At 34.8% G+C, this 14,259-nt stretch overlaps 1 protein-coding gene across 3 annotated transcripts in view; it reads right to left on the bottom strand.

The window, feature by feature from the left end:
* Positions 1–14,259, bottom strand: part of IPO11 (importin 11) — an 85,075-nt gene that overhangs the window by 42,208 nt on the left and 28,608 nt on the right. For all 3 annotated transcript variants that reach the window (XM_027635090.1, XM_027635091.1, XM_027635089.1), the window contains exons 17-24: positions 13,764–13,869; positions 9,770–9,896; positions 7,734–7,767; positions 7,511–7,551; positions 6,360–6,476; positions 4,833–4,946; positions 3,346–3,461; positions 1,814–1,890 (exon numbers count right to left, since the gene is read on the bottom strand). In XM_027635090.1, the coding sequence (XP_027490891.1) occupies positions 1,814–1,890; positions 3,346–3,461; positions 4,833–4,946; positions 6,360–6,476; positions 7,511–7,551; positions 7,734–7,767; positions 9,770–9,896; positions 13,764–13,869 (732 nt within the window). The remainder of the gene's footprint in view (positions 1–1,813; positions 1,891–3,345; positions 3,462–4,832; positions 4,947–6,359; positions 6,477–7,510; positions 7,552–7,733; positions 7,768–9,769; positions 9,897–13,763; positions 13,870–14,259) is intronic.

Here is a 14,259-nt window from a genome sequence, read left to right as displayed (position 1 = left end):
GAAGTTTCAGGTGAACTGTGCTACTTGTATGCTGGAGAAACTCTGCTACAGAACTAAGACTGAACACTTATTTAAATTACTAGCACAGTTGACCATCATTGATCAGTACATTTTCTTTTGCAAGATGCTGCACTTTTAACTGTGCTGTTGCACTTGATATAAGTGAAGAACCTCGTTTTCAAGTGTAATGAATGAATAAAGTAGCTGCTTGCGGGGTAGTGGACAGCAGTACTGTACTGTTTTTGTAACTACCGTGTTTTAAAGCAAGGTTAGTACTAATCCAAAACTCCAGCTCTATTTAAAGCATCACAATACTATGGCTGTGTTCTGTCAAGGCTGTCCAGTCAGATTCTCCTGATGTAAACATATAGAATATGCAGGCTAAGAGAAATTGGAAACCAGAATGGTTTCCAATTTCTTGCAAAATGTGCATCATTTTGGCTAACAGCAATCAAAATTTTTGACAAACACAACACTCAGAAAACAAGTTTCTCAGAAAAATGCTCAGGTACTAAATTAGTACTAGAAGTCTATATGATGAAATCCATAAACATCCTTCTATAATTACACATCAGCTGGTGTATTTTTGCCACTCATCCTCATCCCTGAAGAAAAAAGAATGTCTGACATAAGAACGTTTGAAGCATCACCCTAATGAAATCCTACCTAGCTTAACTACTACTTGCTCTACTAGCATCATACAACAGCTTTCAGTTTTCAAAACAAGTAACATTTTCTTGAGGATGTATTTTTTTCAAAAGAAAGCATCACTTTTCTCCAGGATTCATTCATGAAATAAGAAAATAATTACAAGCATAGAATATTCCCAAATGCCTCCCCCTTTTGTGAGAAGAGTATGCCAAGGTTTCCATTCCTACTTATCTCTGCCCTGGAAAGTATCGCCGCTACAGATTCTAACAGGTAGCTCTGGAGTTAAATACTAAAACCACTACTAAACAGAGCAGTTTTATCATTAGAGATCTTGTATACAAAGAGAAATAACAGAAGACATCATCTTACACCTACCTATCACAGTCTATTAACCTTTAGTTAGAATAAAGTATAAGCTGAAAACAACTATCAAAAAGATAACTTTTGTAATTCTGTGAACACATTGCTCTGAAGAAATTAATTCATTTGCTATATTAGCTACACAACCTATAAAAGCACAGCTAAAGATTAATTAAACACAAACCTATTAACACAATAAAATTAAAGAACAAAATTTTTATACTCCCTTTAATTATGAAGCAAAAGCACCTGAAATATCAGTATTTCCTAAGCACAGAGTCTTAATTCTCATTACTAAGTTTACAGTTTGTTAACAAGTCAGGCAAAATTACTGTTTTTAATTTCAGTACTGCTTGACCAAAATGCTTACAGACATATTAAGAGTTTGAAAACATCCCACATTGTTATTAACTGAATTATGGAAAGCTAGTAATTGCATTCTGGTTGTAGGTAGAACAGGCAAGTGTTCAATATAGTTAATATCAATAAAACTCAGCACATTCGGTGTTAAATTTCACGAACTTCTTAGAATAATCTCTGAAATTATAAACTAAAATTATAAACCGAAATTTGTCTTATCTTTTGGGTACAAGTACCTTTAATTTACTAAAAATAGAGAAACAGAGTAAAGAGACAATAAGTACCAAAGATGACAAAGTCGGATAATAAAACCTGTTTCTCAATTTTTGATAATTACAATTTTGCAAGTTCCCTTAGTACTTGCAGCCACATCAGCATTACTTAATACACAAACAAGCAATAGCAAAAAAACCCCTGAAAATTCTATTAGTAAAAGACTTACCAAGGAGGGAAGACATGTTCTGAAATATTCTCAGGAGCTCCGGTGTAAGACATGGACTATTCTCCAGTGTCACTAACCTACGAATAGATTAAGCAAAATATTTTAGATTATTTATGAAAAACATTGAGCAATCATTTTGACAGATGTACACACACTAACTTCCAGTAACCATCTATACAATCAACAACATGTAACAATTACTGGAAGCATACTTCAAGCACAGCAATAGTGCTTACAACACAACCATCAGTATAGGCATGGTTCTTGCCAAGATAGGAAAACAAAGAAAAACATGTTACTGTCTTTTTACAATGACAATATAAGGTCTGAAATGCAGCAGCGAGAATGTCTCAGTATCCAGCCTGGGAACTCAGAGAAGGTGGGTAGAGAGGAATATCTACAGCGCAAGGACAACATGTGTAGTGCTCTACACATCAAAGAAGAAGCTGTGGTGGTTGTTTAAAACTCCTGAGGTTTGAAAATGGTAGCAACAAATTAAACTTGCATTTAAAGCCACAGAAACAAATTCTATTTTGTTCCTAGATCTTAGGCGTGGGATTACTGTATTTAAATAACATGTGTGATTAGGTAAAATATCTTAGCTGTTCTCCTTCTCTTTATTCAAGAAGCCATTAGAGTCCCAGCTGTCTCTGCCAGCACCACCCAAATTCCTCTGATGCTCTAGGACATCTTAAAATATCATTCTTCTGCACGGACATCAGAATAGTAACCTCAAGATCAGTATTAATAAGAAGATATAAAAGTTCTGAACTCATACACTAAAAACCCCTCTGTCCTAAATTTTGAGAAGCTCTTGCACTTTGACTTGTTGCCACCAGCACTAAAAATCTCAGTTTTGCTGCACATAGAACAGATCACCTGTAGCTTAAGTATTTATAATTCAAATGTTCATCAACAATTTAGATCAAAGGAATCCCTTACTATTTTAAGATAAACTATGTATTCCTATTCTTCAGGAGAAATAGGTGCTGAATTCAGTCCGGGTAAGAGTTTCCTCCTCCTATAGCGTCAGCTGCACCAGAAACAAATAAATCAGGCTCACAGTAAACTGATCAGAACATCACTTCTTGTTTTATGTTCAGTCACTAAACAGCCTGAGATCTAAAAGGTAACTTCCACACTTTATCCTTGTAAACTTGACATCTCTTCCTGCAACCACCTTTGAGAACCACTGGGTCACTGTTCTCCTGAAGTCAAGCATATCAAATTGTTAGTTTAGCATGCACATTGCAGTGAGTCTAGACTTTTTGTTTTCCTGTTCATTATCATTACAGAACTGTATCTTCACTATCAAATGTCTGAAAATTAATTACGTACTCAGCTATTTAACTGTGTTTCTTTTATTAACTTCCTACTCTCATGTCTTCTGAGAAAAAGTATAACATAAATGAAGTCAAGGTAAGGTAACAAGAGCATATAAATTTTAATATTCAAAGTTTTTTACAATTTTTTCTTCTGTGGATACAAAAATAATTGGTTTAAAATTACAAACTGATAGAAAAAATTCTTACCACAGCTCTAAACCATCTTCCAGAAGATAGACGTGTGGAGGCTGAGAAACATCTGTACTTAGCTGAATAACTGGAAGTAGAAAAGGATAGAGATTTTTGCTGTCTGCTCCCAGTCCCTATGAAAATAAATAAGAAATGTAAAATATGTCAAAAACCTCAAACCAAGCATAAAGAATAGCACTGGAAAAGATCTGCAATGCTGTTATGTTCACAAGTAAACGTGCATTCAAGAAATCAAAGGTTGAACTTGCATTCATTTCATACAACAAACAACAAAATACTCTGATACTCGTAAGCTTTCTCTCAACATGTTTTGAGAAAATTATATGCTGTTTGAAAACAATTCTCTTATCAATAATTTGCATACTGTTTGACTCTAAGAGAAACAATACACATTCCTAAAACATTCACTGGTCATTCTCTTTCTTGGAAGAGTCACAAGTCTAACAAATACTACATGACTAAATGCTGAATGTTTTACAGATCAAGACAAGAACTACTCTTTGCCCTTACCGCACATGAAATCATTTGACATATTCTAAGAATCAAGAGAAGGGTTTGTTTTCTCAGCTACACAAAGATTCACAGATCAATGACAGTAATTTATTTTTTAAATGATCCATGAGTCATATGTAAAGATTTCTTCCCAAGAATGCAGAGTAAAGAATTTCTTAGCAATCACTTATAAAGAAAACCCAATTTTAAAAAATAAGCTAAATAGAACTACTGTCAAACTAATAATAAATTAGAACTGATCCTAAAAGGAACAGAATTCTTAAACTGGGAACTGCCAATTATTGAACAGCATAACAATACATTGTAATATTACTACTTAAGAAGAACTGAGGCTAGTGGAATGTTGAATTTGCATAATTCCTATATTTTGAAAATGGTTAATTCAAAATTATTTGATGTTTCTAAGTTAAGGTTTCTTTCTCCATTTACTTATTTAAACAAATTTACCTTAACAGAACCTTCCATAAATTTGCCTAATACAAAGAGAAATACCTTTTTTATACAAAAATACCTATATTTTTAGGCTCCACAGAGGCCAAACCTAAGAATTTTCACAATTTGTTTATGGTAAAAATATATTTCCTCTTTTTTAAACTTACTCCGCTTTTAAAGAAACCCTTATTTCTCCTTTCACTGTAACATTTAGTCATTCCCTTTCCACTTTCTCGCCACTGTTAACCTGTATGATACCATCCTCTTAATCATGCATTTCCCCAAGTTCAAGACTGCCTGCATATTAATTCCATTCCTGTACAGACACTGTCCTACATCCTCAGAGCACTTCTCTTGATCTTTGCTAGTCCTACTATAACTTTCTTGAGATGCAGGAAGGGTTGGAGAAGACAGGATGGCATACAGTCTGTGTTAAAGAACTAGTTAACAGCATGGATTTTGCAGTAACCATGTATTGTTTTATTATTAAGAAAGAACTGTAGGAGACACTGACAACATTGACATGACTGATTCCTTACCTGGATGAGATGGATTAGGGTGGTTAGAATGGCACATCGTAGCATGTTGTGCTCCTCACTCTGCTTCCAAAGGAGTGGTAAATACTGAACCAAACATCCTACATATGGTCGTATCTGAAGTTCAGAACACAAATTGGTTTCTTAATGTGTAAATGAGTCTATTAATCTATCCTCATAAATAGTTTCTCAAAAAATATAACAGCTGCTTTTGTCAGAGTAAAAATACCGAGTTTGCTCTAATTTACTCCTCTTTCCTCTTTCTACAACACCATATTTTTTACTCTGTGACTGAACTAACTTCTGACTGCAGAGTAGTTCAAAAAGAACAAATTTCTTACAGTGATATTTGTGCACAGTAACCAGGTTTAAGTAGTAAATGGAACACAAAAAATACTTACAATTTGATAAGCAGTGATATTTTCAAAGTAATATATTCTTCTCTGAGACAGATTCCTAAACAAAATTCCTTAGAATTTTCTAAGAACAGGAACAGTCCCAAAAAAAAAGCTGAATAACCTCTGAAGTCATCTGTCCTTTGAGCAGGGGTTAGACTTCATAACTTCCAGAGATCTGTCCTAACGTACATTTTTTCTGTTATTTTCTATTATTTCTATTTTTTTCTACTATGCTCTTCAATACTAAAGAGTTAATCTATTTGTCTTCTAAAGTATTTAATTATAAATTAACCTAAACAGATTCAAGGGTTCTTTCTCAACTTCTTTTTAATGCTGCATCTCTAGCTGATCTGAAATGCAGAGAAATCTGGGAAACCTACTGTCATGTTGACTTCCTCTACAAGGGACAATTACGAAAGCTTCATTTGGCTCTCAGATAGGACTATTTGTAGAAAGAGGAGATAAGCTCAAAAACACACATTATCTCTCTCCTTAATATTGGTGAATCAACTATTGATTCTTTAATTCTGCAAAACCATCTTCGATTTCTTTACGTATAAACTGAAGAACATACTTTAACATTAACATAATTTGAATTTGAAACTTTTCAGGAAGTTAAGGAGAGTGGTGTACAGGCAACTGTGACCCATTATCAGCACCAATGAGAAACTACAAATTTAACTGCACCATGCCTAGGAGTGCAAAGCATTTTGTTCCCCAAATGTCTCCTTTAACACATAAGATTAAATAAAATATTAGTTCAGATCTATGATGAGACAACTGGAATAAATCACAAATACAGATCTATGATGAGACAATTAAGACTAAATCACAAATAAAAAACAAAAATTGCAAGAAAGACCATAAGACAAGCTGTTAAAACCCTTCTGTACTAAAAAAGATGAGTCAGTACAAAAAATACATAGTAACTAAAGAAAAGTAGTAACTGAGCAGAACATTTTACCCAAAAGGTAAATGAGAATTGAAAAGAGAAAAGAGGAATGCAGACAATGCAGGCAGCTATGACAACAATAACAAGTCTATTAACTTTTTTTTTCCATTTTCTTTCACACCAAGTCTTCCCCTGTGTTCTTACGACAAAGCTAACACTGAAGTATATAAAAAGAAATACCTGCATATTGACTCTTTCAATCACGCAAGACAGAACATGAAGAACATGCATTTTTGTGTCACATTGTGTTACTTCCTGTAGTAGCTGAAAGAGCAGTGTAAACATGGATTCCAGATACTAAAAGAAAAATAAAGAACTACAGATTAGACCATCAAAAATACAATTAGTGACATGAATTGATAATTTTCCAATGTATGCTTACAACTCTAAGACATCCATAAACTTTGAAAAACACTTTGAATATGTGCAAAATGTTACTCTTTCATTTTGAAAAATGCACATTAGGCAATCATTGCCTAAGCAAGGTAAAAAAATTCAGATATACTCTTACATAACAGTTCAAACATGATCAGTTTGACTATACACCATTTTCACACTTTGGTAAGTGTAAACATGACTTCACAGGTAAAATAGGCTGTCTCTCCAGGAGCACTTTGTTAGTGTCAAAGCAAAGCTTTGGGTCAGTAGATAAATTGAAATATTGAGTTGAAAAAGACATCTTAAAACAATTCCAATATTTACAGTCTAAATGCACTCTGCATTTTTGTTTTATTTGTTCTCAAGAGAGTCAAAATCTACATGGAAATCATAATCAAATGAGAAACACCTTCTAAATTTGAGTGATCAAAGTAAATCTTTGCTGTATTTATAATTATTTATTTCATGACAACAGTAATGACCAAATATAGGAGAATGAGAAAGTCTGTGCTTTTTGGGCACTATTTTAAGCAAACATTTGTAATTAGTATTTTTATGAAATAGCAGGTTGGAAAGTAGTGTGAAACAGGCACACAGGAAAGCCACATTCGTGTGGAGACACAGTATTAATACTGTCTTAGCAAAAAGAAACTTACTGTCCGTTAACACATAGTATATACAGTATTAAACACACTGCTATGAAGTTGCGATTGCTGTAATATTAAAATGTTCTGAATTGTATGTCATTGTATAGCACATTAGCAACCTTAACAGCAGTAGTATAAGTTAAAATTTTGGTCTATGAAGACTGAAAAAATAATACATACATATACACCCCACACACACACACTCCCAGTTACTAAATAATGTAGTTTAAAATGAAATTGGGATATATTTTTTCCTGCTTTTCTCTATGGATTTATCTACTCTCCAGAATATATAAATGCTCTTACCGGTAAGAACTGGTCAGTTCTGAACTCAAAGTCATCTACAGGTGAACAATCATTAAGGAAAAATAATACAGATTGCAGATGGATACAAAACTCAAATAAGCAAGTATTTCATGGATACACAAAAATTATAATGTGACGAATTTGGTAATAAGTTTAAAATTGCTTATTTTCTAGTAACTCTGAATTAAGAAATAATCAAACATCTTTGCAAATAAAAGGATATTTAACTTCAGTGTTGTCGCTGTCTCAATACGGACCTGAAAGGCAAAAGTCAAAAGCACAATGCATATGTCCATTAAACATTTTGATTATCAACCTAATACCTGATAATATCAAATCCGTTGATGTTTTGGCATTTGAATAATTCTCTGTGTTCTGTCATCCTCTAAGAAATGCAGTTAGTTAAATTCATTTTCTTTTGCTTTCATTTTAGTATACTTTACATTGTATTTGGCATTGCTAAAGTGGTAGAAATTGGAGAAACCACTCAGGCAAAACGTTCATTAAGGACAAGTAAGATATGTTCTTGTTTAATTCTATCCGGCCTGTAATAAAAACTCTAGTAACAGAGGCGGAGTTTAACTTGGAATTATCTCATGGTTTGTTGTAAATAAAGAAGCACAGAATCAAATAAACTCAACAAGTTAGATTGTTCTTCCTGGTAGATCTTAAAATGCATTAACTAAAAACAGTTGACACAGAAACACATCCTGCTCTGCTAAAGCTATCTGGAATCACAGAAATAACTGTTATGACTGCCAATTACCAACTGATATGTATCTACTAAACTAGCTAAGATTATTTGGGGGTTTTTTTTGTGAGCTGCTAGCTCTGTTTGTTTAAAAATAAAAAAATAAACAATAGCAAAACAAGCTTCTCAACTCAATCTCCCCTGCCAGTAAACTGAAGTTGTAGCTTAAACCAAAAGATTTGTACTCAAGCAGGATAGCAACCAATTGCATTTATCATACCTTGCTAGCAGATAACTTTAATGCTTAAATATCCATAGAATCACAGAATCACAGAATCATTACGTATGAAAAAGACCTCCAAGATCATCTAGTCCAATCGTCAAACTAGCACCACTATCATTAAACCATGTCCCTAACTGCCATATCCACACATCACTTGAACATTTCCAGGCATGGTGACTCCACCTGTTCCAATGCCTGACAACCCTTTCTGTGAAGAAATTCCCGAACCTCCCCTGCTGCAGCTTGAGGCATATTTTCTCTTCTCCTGACACTACTAGTTGCCTGGGAGAAGAGGTCAACCCCCACCTGGTTACAACCTCCTTTCACATAGTTGTAAAGAACTATCTGATAAAGTCTCCCCTGAGCCTCATTTTTTCCCAGACAAACAACCCCAGCTCCCTCAGCCACTTCTCAGATGACTTACTCTCTACATCCTTCACCAGCTTCCTTGCCCTTCTCTGGACATGCTTCAGCACTTCAATGTCTTTGTTGTAGTAAGGGGCCCAGAACTCGACACAGGACTCAAGGTGCAGCCTCACCAGTGCCCAGTACAGAGAGACAGTCATTGCCCTGGTCCTGCTGGCCACAGTATTTTTGATCCAAGCCAAGAGGCCACTGGCCTTCTTGGCCACTAGGCTCACTGCTCGCTCACATTCAGCTGTTGTTGACTGGTATCCCCAGGTCCTTTTCCACTGGGCAGCTTTCCAGCCACTCCTCCCCCAGCCTGTAGCGCTGCTTGGGGTTATTGTGACCCAAATGCAGAACTCAGCACTTGGTCTCCTTGAACCTCATACCACTGGCCTCAGTCCATTGATCTAGCCTGTCCAGATCCTCTGCAGAGCCTTCCTACCCTCCAGGTGGCCAACAGGCCTGCCCACCTTGGTGTCATCTGTGAACTTGCTGAGGGTGCACTCAATCAGTACTGTATACTGCAAGGACTAGTCATAGAATAACCCTGGTTTATCTACACAAAGTCTCCATTTGTTTATAAATTATAAAAGGACATTTCACAACTTTCTTTTTAAAGAGACTGCTGCTCTTGCAGTTCATTTTCCCACCAAAGTCATCACTTAATGAACATCTTCAGTACTTGTTTAATGTTTTTGACATTACTGTTCAACATCTCCACAATTAAACATCACCAAATCTTCCCAATGGTTTAGCTTTTGAAAGACACAACAGACTTTAACATGATATTATGAAATTTTCAATCAAGTTTACACAAGGTATGGTATTTATGTTTTACAAAACAAATGTTTAATCCAAAACAGTTATTTATACTTACCACTAAGTCACGGTCTTGAAGTAAGTTACGAATTGCTTCATATAAAACAGGTCTCAAGTCTGATTTGAATTTTACAGAAATCCACTGTCCAATCAGCCATATTACTCGTCGGCGTATTGGTTTATACCTTTAAAAGTAGGAGAAAAAAAATCACATTTGTTACCTCATTACATTTGATGTTACAGAATACTTTGATGAAAAAGAAATCCAAAGATTATGATGAAAATGTTATTATCCAAAACAATTAAGAGATTCAGTTTGTCAAGACCTGTTAGTACAGAAATCTTTTTCAGCAAAATTCTTCAGAAGGAGGCACAGGAGACACCAGCTTAGCCTGAAAAGGTTAATTTTCATCCTAAATGACTGAATCTTGAATGTCTCACTAGAGACACAGTTTATTCTGCACATAGTACACCAGTCAAAAAAAAAAAAAGAAAAAAAAAGTTACATTTATTACTGCCATCATGGCATCTACTGCTTTGACCATAGCTTCCAGCAATTTCTTTGGTATTCTTTCTGTGCTCAAAAATTATAGGTCAATGCAATTTAAAAATGCAAACTTAAGGACTGCATTACAGCAACTGTCAAAGTAGTTCGTGTCACCAGACTAAAACTATTCTAAGAACTGACATTACCTAATCTTGCACTACTGTCACAACAAGGGCGCAAATCAAACAGCTTTAGAGTCAATGGTGAGAACAAATCAGAACAACAGTGATTGAGAAAAGCATTTTACAGAGCTGCTATTTTTCTCTGGTGATCACGTAACTCAGATTTATACGTTTAACTTGCAGATGTATAAAGTTAAGGAAGATGAACCCTATTCAGAGGATTTTAACTAACAAATTATTGTTATCATAAATGTATTTTTCATTTGATGACCTTCTACCTTGTAAGCCATCAAGAAGCAGTTTAAACTGGGAGTTACTGAAGCTTCTCTACATTTAATAAATGTGTTTTATTAAAAATTCCCATAACCACGAGATTATAAACAAAGACCGTCTTCAGAGAAACTGAAAGTTATGGAAGCAGAATGTACATAGCAGTTCATTAGACAGGAACACAGAACTAATGAGGAGTAACAGTCCAGTGCTGCTTGATATTTACTGAGTGGCAATGAATAATGCATGCTGAAGCATAACTTACACAAGACACTGCCTTACTAACACCTTCTATTTGTTCAAGAATCTGATGATACAATTTTTGCTACTTTTAGAATGGCACTTTTTACACTTAACCTTGTAAAAATCAGAAGATTAAAAAAACCCTAAGTAATTTTCTTGAGATTCGAGTTGGATGGTTTTGAAAACACAATCATATAAAAAAAATTTTTTAATGATGTAAGTACGTAACTGTCTGCTGCCAGCAAGGATTTTCAGCTCTGGTGTTATCTATTGTTAAGTTCATACACCCTACTTGCATCTCTATATTCTTTCTCTCTCTCTCCCTAGTAAAGACAGTATGCTTTTTATTTTTTGGGGGGGTGGGTGGGTTTTGGTTTTATTTGGTTTGGGATTTTTGGTTTGGTTTACTTTTTTGTGGATTCTTTTGGAGTTTGGGTTTTTGTAATTACTGAAGTTCCTAAAAATTCTTCTGCTCATACATGCTCAATTTTTCTACGTACACCACTTCTGGGAAAAGCTCACCTCTTAGAACATTAGTTTTTAGAAGAAGAGCACATACGCTGGCTAAGCATAGGTCCGCTACTGAGCCTGGTGGACCTAAAGCTCACATGAGAAAAGTGATCATATTCCAAAATGAGGCAGCTTCTGTTGCAATAGCCATAGAACAGTATCTTTAAGGAGTCTGGACAGCATCAGATATTCAAGTCAAAAGTATTTTGCTTGATACTAAATTACTAAGTGTCACATCGATACTTTCTCTCTCAGTAGGAGATTTTGTTTTACAAGTGAATTGTTGCAAAAAAAATTGTATGCAGCAAACTACTTTCATACTATGGAAAAGTTTCTCTTCAATCAGTACAAAACTAAGTATCGTGGCAAGTGACAAATTTGGCAATGCAATGTTTCTAAAAATCCTTAAGAATACTTTTATATTCATCCCATATTTCTTCTACTGATATGGTCATGGTTGGCAGGTTTACTATCAACAGATAATGGAAAATTCAATGAAAACAAAACACCACACACTCCATGCTCAATGCTGACAACACAAAAATTTTTGTTCCCAAACATCAACCAATTTGTGAGCAACCATGCTAAACCCTGAGGGAGATTAGATCATACCCTCCAACTCACTTTATCTGAACTGCACATGTATTCCTGAAGCGGTTATTAAAGTAGAACTCCATTCAAACCACTAACACTGTCTCCCTTATTGTCATGGTGGTCTCCAACGTTGAAAGCAATAGAAGCAGTTCAAGTAAACAAGGCTTCAAACTTCTGGACAATTTCTACTGCAAGCTTCTGTCTCCACAGGAATTTCATCCTGGGATACAACAAATGCCAACCAAATGGGTGTCTTCCTGACTGCAATACAATTGTATCAACAACAGAACACTTTGGTCAGTTTTACTTATGCTATATGAGTGAATAACATAAAAATGCCAAAGCCAGCATGTATTGCAAATAGCATGGTAGTTTTATTTGGAGATTGCTAATGGTGGGGCATAGCAGCAAATGATCAATCTTATACAAAAGATCTCTCATTTTTTCCTGCTCTTCTGACATTTAGCCAAAACATTAGAGTACTTGACCAATTGGAGACAGCCAGGTGAGGTTAAAATCTTAGTTAAAAAAATAGTCTAATGAGAAAAAGAATAAAAACATTAGGAGACAGAAGGTACACAACTGTGGCAATTATTCTGTGACACAGGCATAAGTAAGCAGTTAATTTTTTTTAAAGTATATTGTTATGAAAAGCATTTTAATATCTGTAAATTTAACAAGATCTTCCATTTTACATGAAACTGAACTCTATCTGTAAATAAAGTTTTTATAACTGGCATTTGGAAATAAAAAAGTTGACTAACAACTCACTGTAGAAATCATTTACAATTTATAGTAGCTCCTAAGTGTATAAGAAAACAAATTAGTTGATGTTTCAGATAAAAATTACGTCTGGTAAGATGAATCGTAAATGTAGAAGAAAACATAGCAACAGTCTTCAAAGGACGTTAGGGTCACTGTTAATGACTCTGTTAAGACAAACAGGGCATACTTATTCAAAGGGCGAATCAGCACTGAACAGTAGTGGTCACTGTCCTCTCCCCTGGAGAAAGAGTGACAGTTTGAGGAACAGGAGGAACTCTGTCTTCTAGACAGTTTTAAAGAGGGCCAGCTCAGCCTGTACTGAGATGCTAACACTGATCTTTCAAAATACCCTGTGACATCCACTAAACTAAAAAAGTACTCATGTGAAGGCCATCCAAGTGAAGGGGACCCTGGTTAGAAAGAAAAACCACAGCAGATGGACTGTATAAAAATCTTCATGTAGAACCAGCCTGTAATTATTCATACTTCACAACATAACCCAAATCCTTACTTCCCCTCTTTATTGTTGGCAAAATTAACTGAAGCGAGTTACAGAAGGCTTGTATTTAAAATAACAGAAGAAAAAAATCACTATTTTGGCTAAACTATAGTTTTACAGAGATTATTTCCACAGATTTCAGTTGGACTTTGTTGACTGAAGAACTCTCCAGAGGCCTAAATATCTTTCTTTAAATGAGCAAGTGGTTGTCCTGAGAAGGTTTAGTCAAGTCAAATATATGCAAGAGGACAGACTTAATGTACTTTTCCAGAGCCTGGAAGTATCCACCATATAGTAATTTAAACATAAAGTGTTAAGAACTATGTCACTTCAATTACTGTAACAGTTATCTGTATGTATTTTCACACCTCTGCTCATTTAGTGGATATGTTTAAAGGTTGAATATTTTTCAACTCTGCAATTATTAGACATTATATATTATCAGATTTGTATCAAAAGTTCGTATTTAAATGATTAAGGCATAAAAACCCAAGATGTTTACCTGTCATGAGAAACTTGTAGTTCTGCTAATAGTTGATTTTTAAACCACTGATCAAAATCGACACTATCAAATAGTTCATAAGCAGCGAGTCCAACCGCATTATACACTGGGGAAAAACAATAGTTATGCTTATTGTTTGCTTAAATGTTCATTTTTTAATACTAATAATTTGAGAATCAAACTGCATTTTTGATAACCCGAGCATAATAAAAAACCCCAAACTAAAGCATATTTTTCTTTAGAAAGCTTTATCAGACCACAGTGAAGGGAACTCTGGAGGAAATTTCAGTACAAGAAAGACATTACAGAAGAAAGTTCAGAGTTTTGAAAATAGTCAGAAGCTGAAAGAACAATGAGGATCTTATTCTAACACCAAGGATGTTAGATTCCATCAGAAACAATTTTGTTCTTTTGCCATAAAATCTCCTTACTTGTAAAATGAACAGAGTATCTCCATGGAGGCACTGAAGGTTATTTAGTTGCAGAGTAGAAAGGA

The sequence above is a fragment of the Corapipo altera genome, unplaced genomic scaffold (genome assembly GCF_003945725.1).
Source record: "Corapipo altera isolate COAL_440 unplaced genomic scaffold, ASM394572v1 61411, whole genome shotgun sequence".
In the NCBI taxonomy this organism is placed as follows: domain Eukaryota; kingdom Metazoa; phylum Chordata; class Aves; order Passeriformes; family Pipridae; genus Corapipo; species Corapipo altera.
This window is presented reverse-complemented; position numbering and strand designations above follow the sequence as displayed.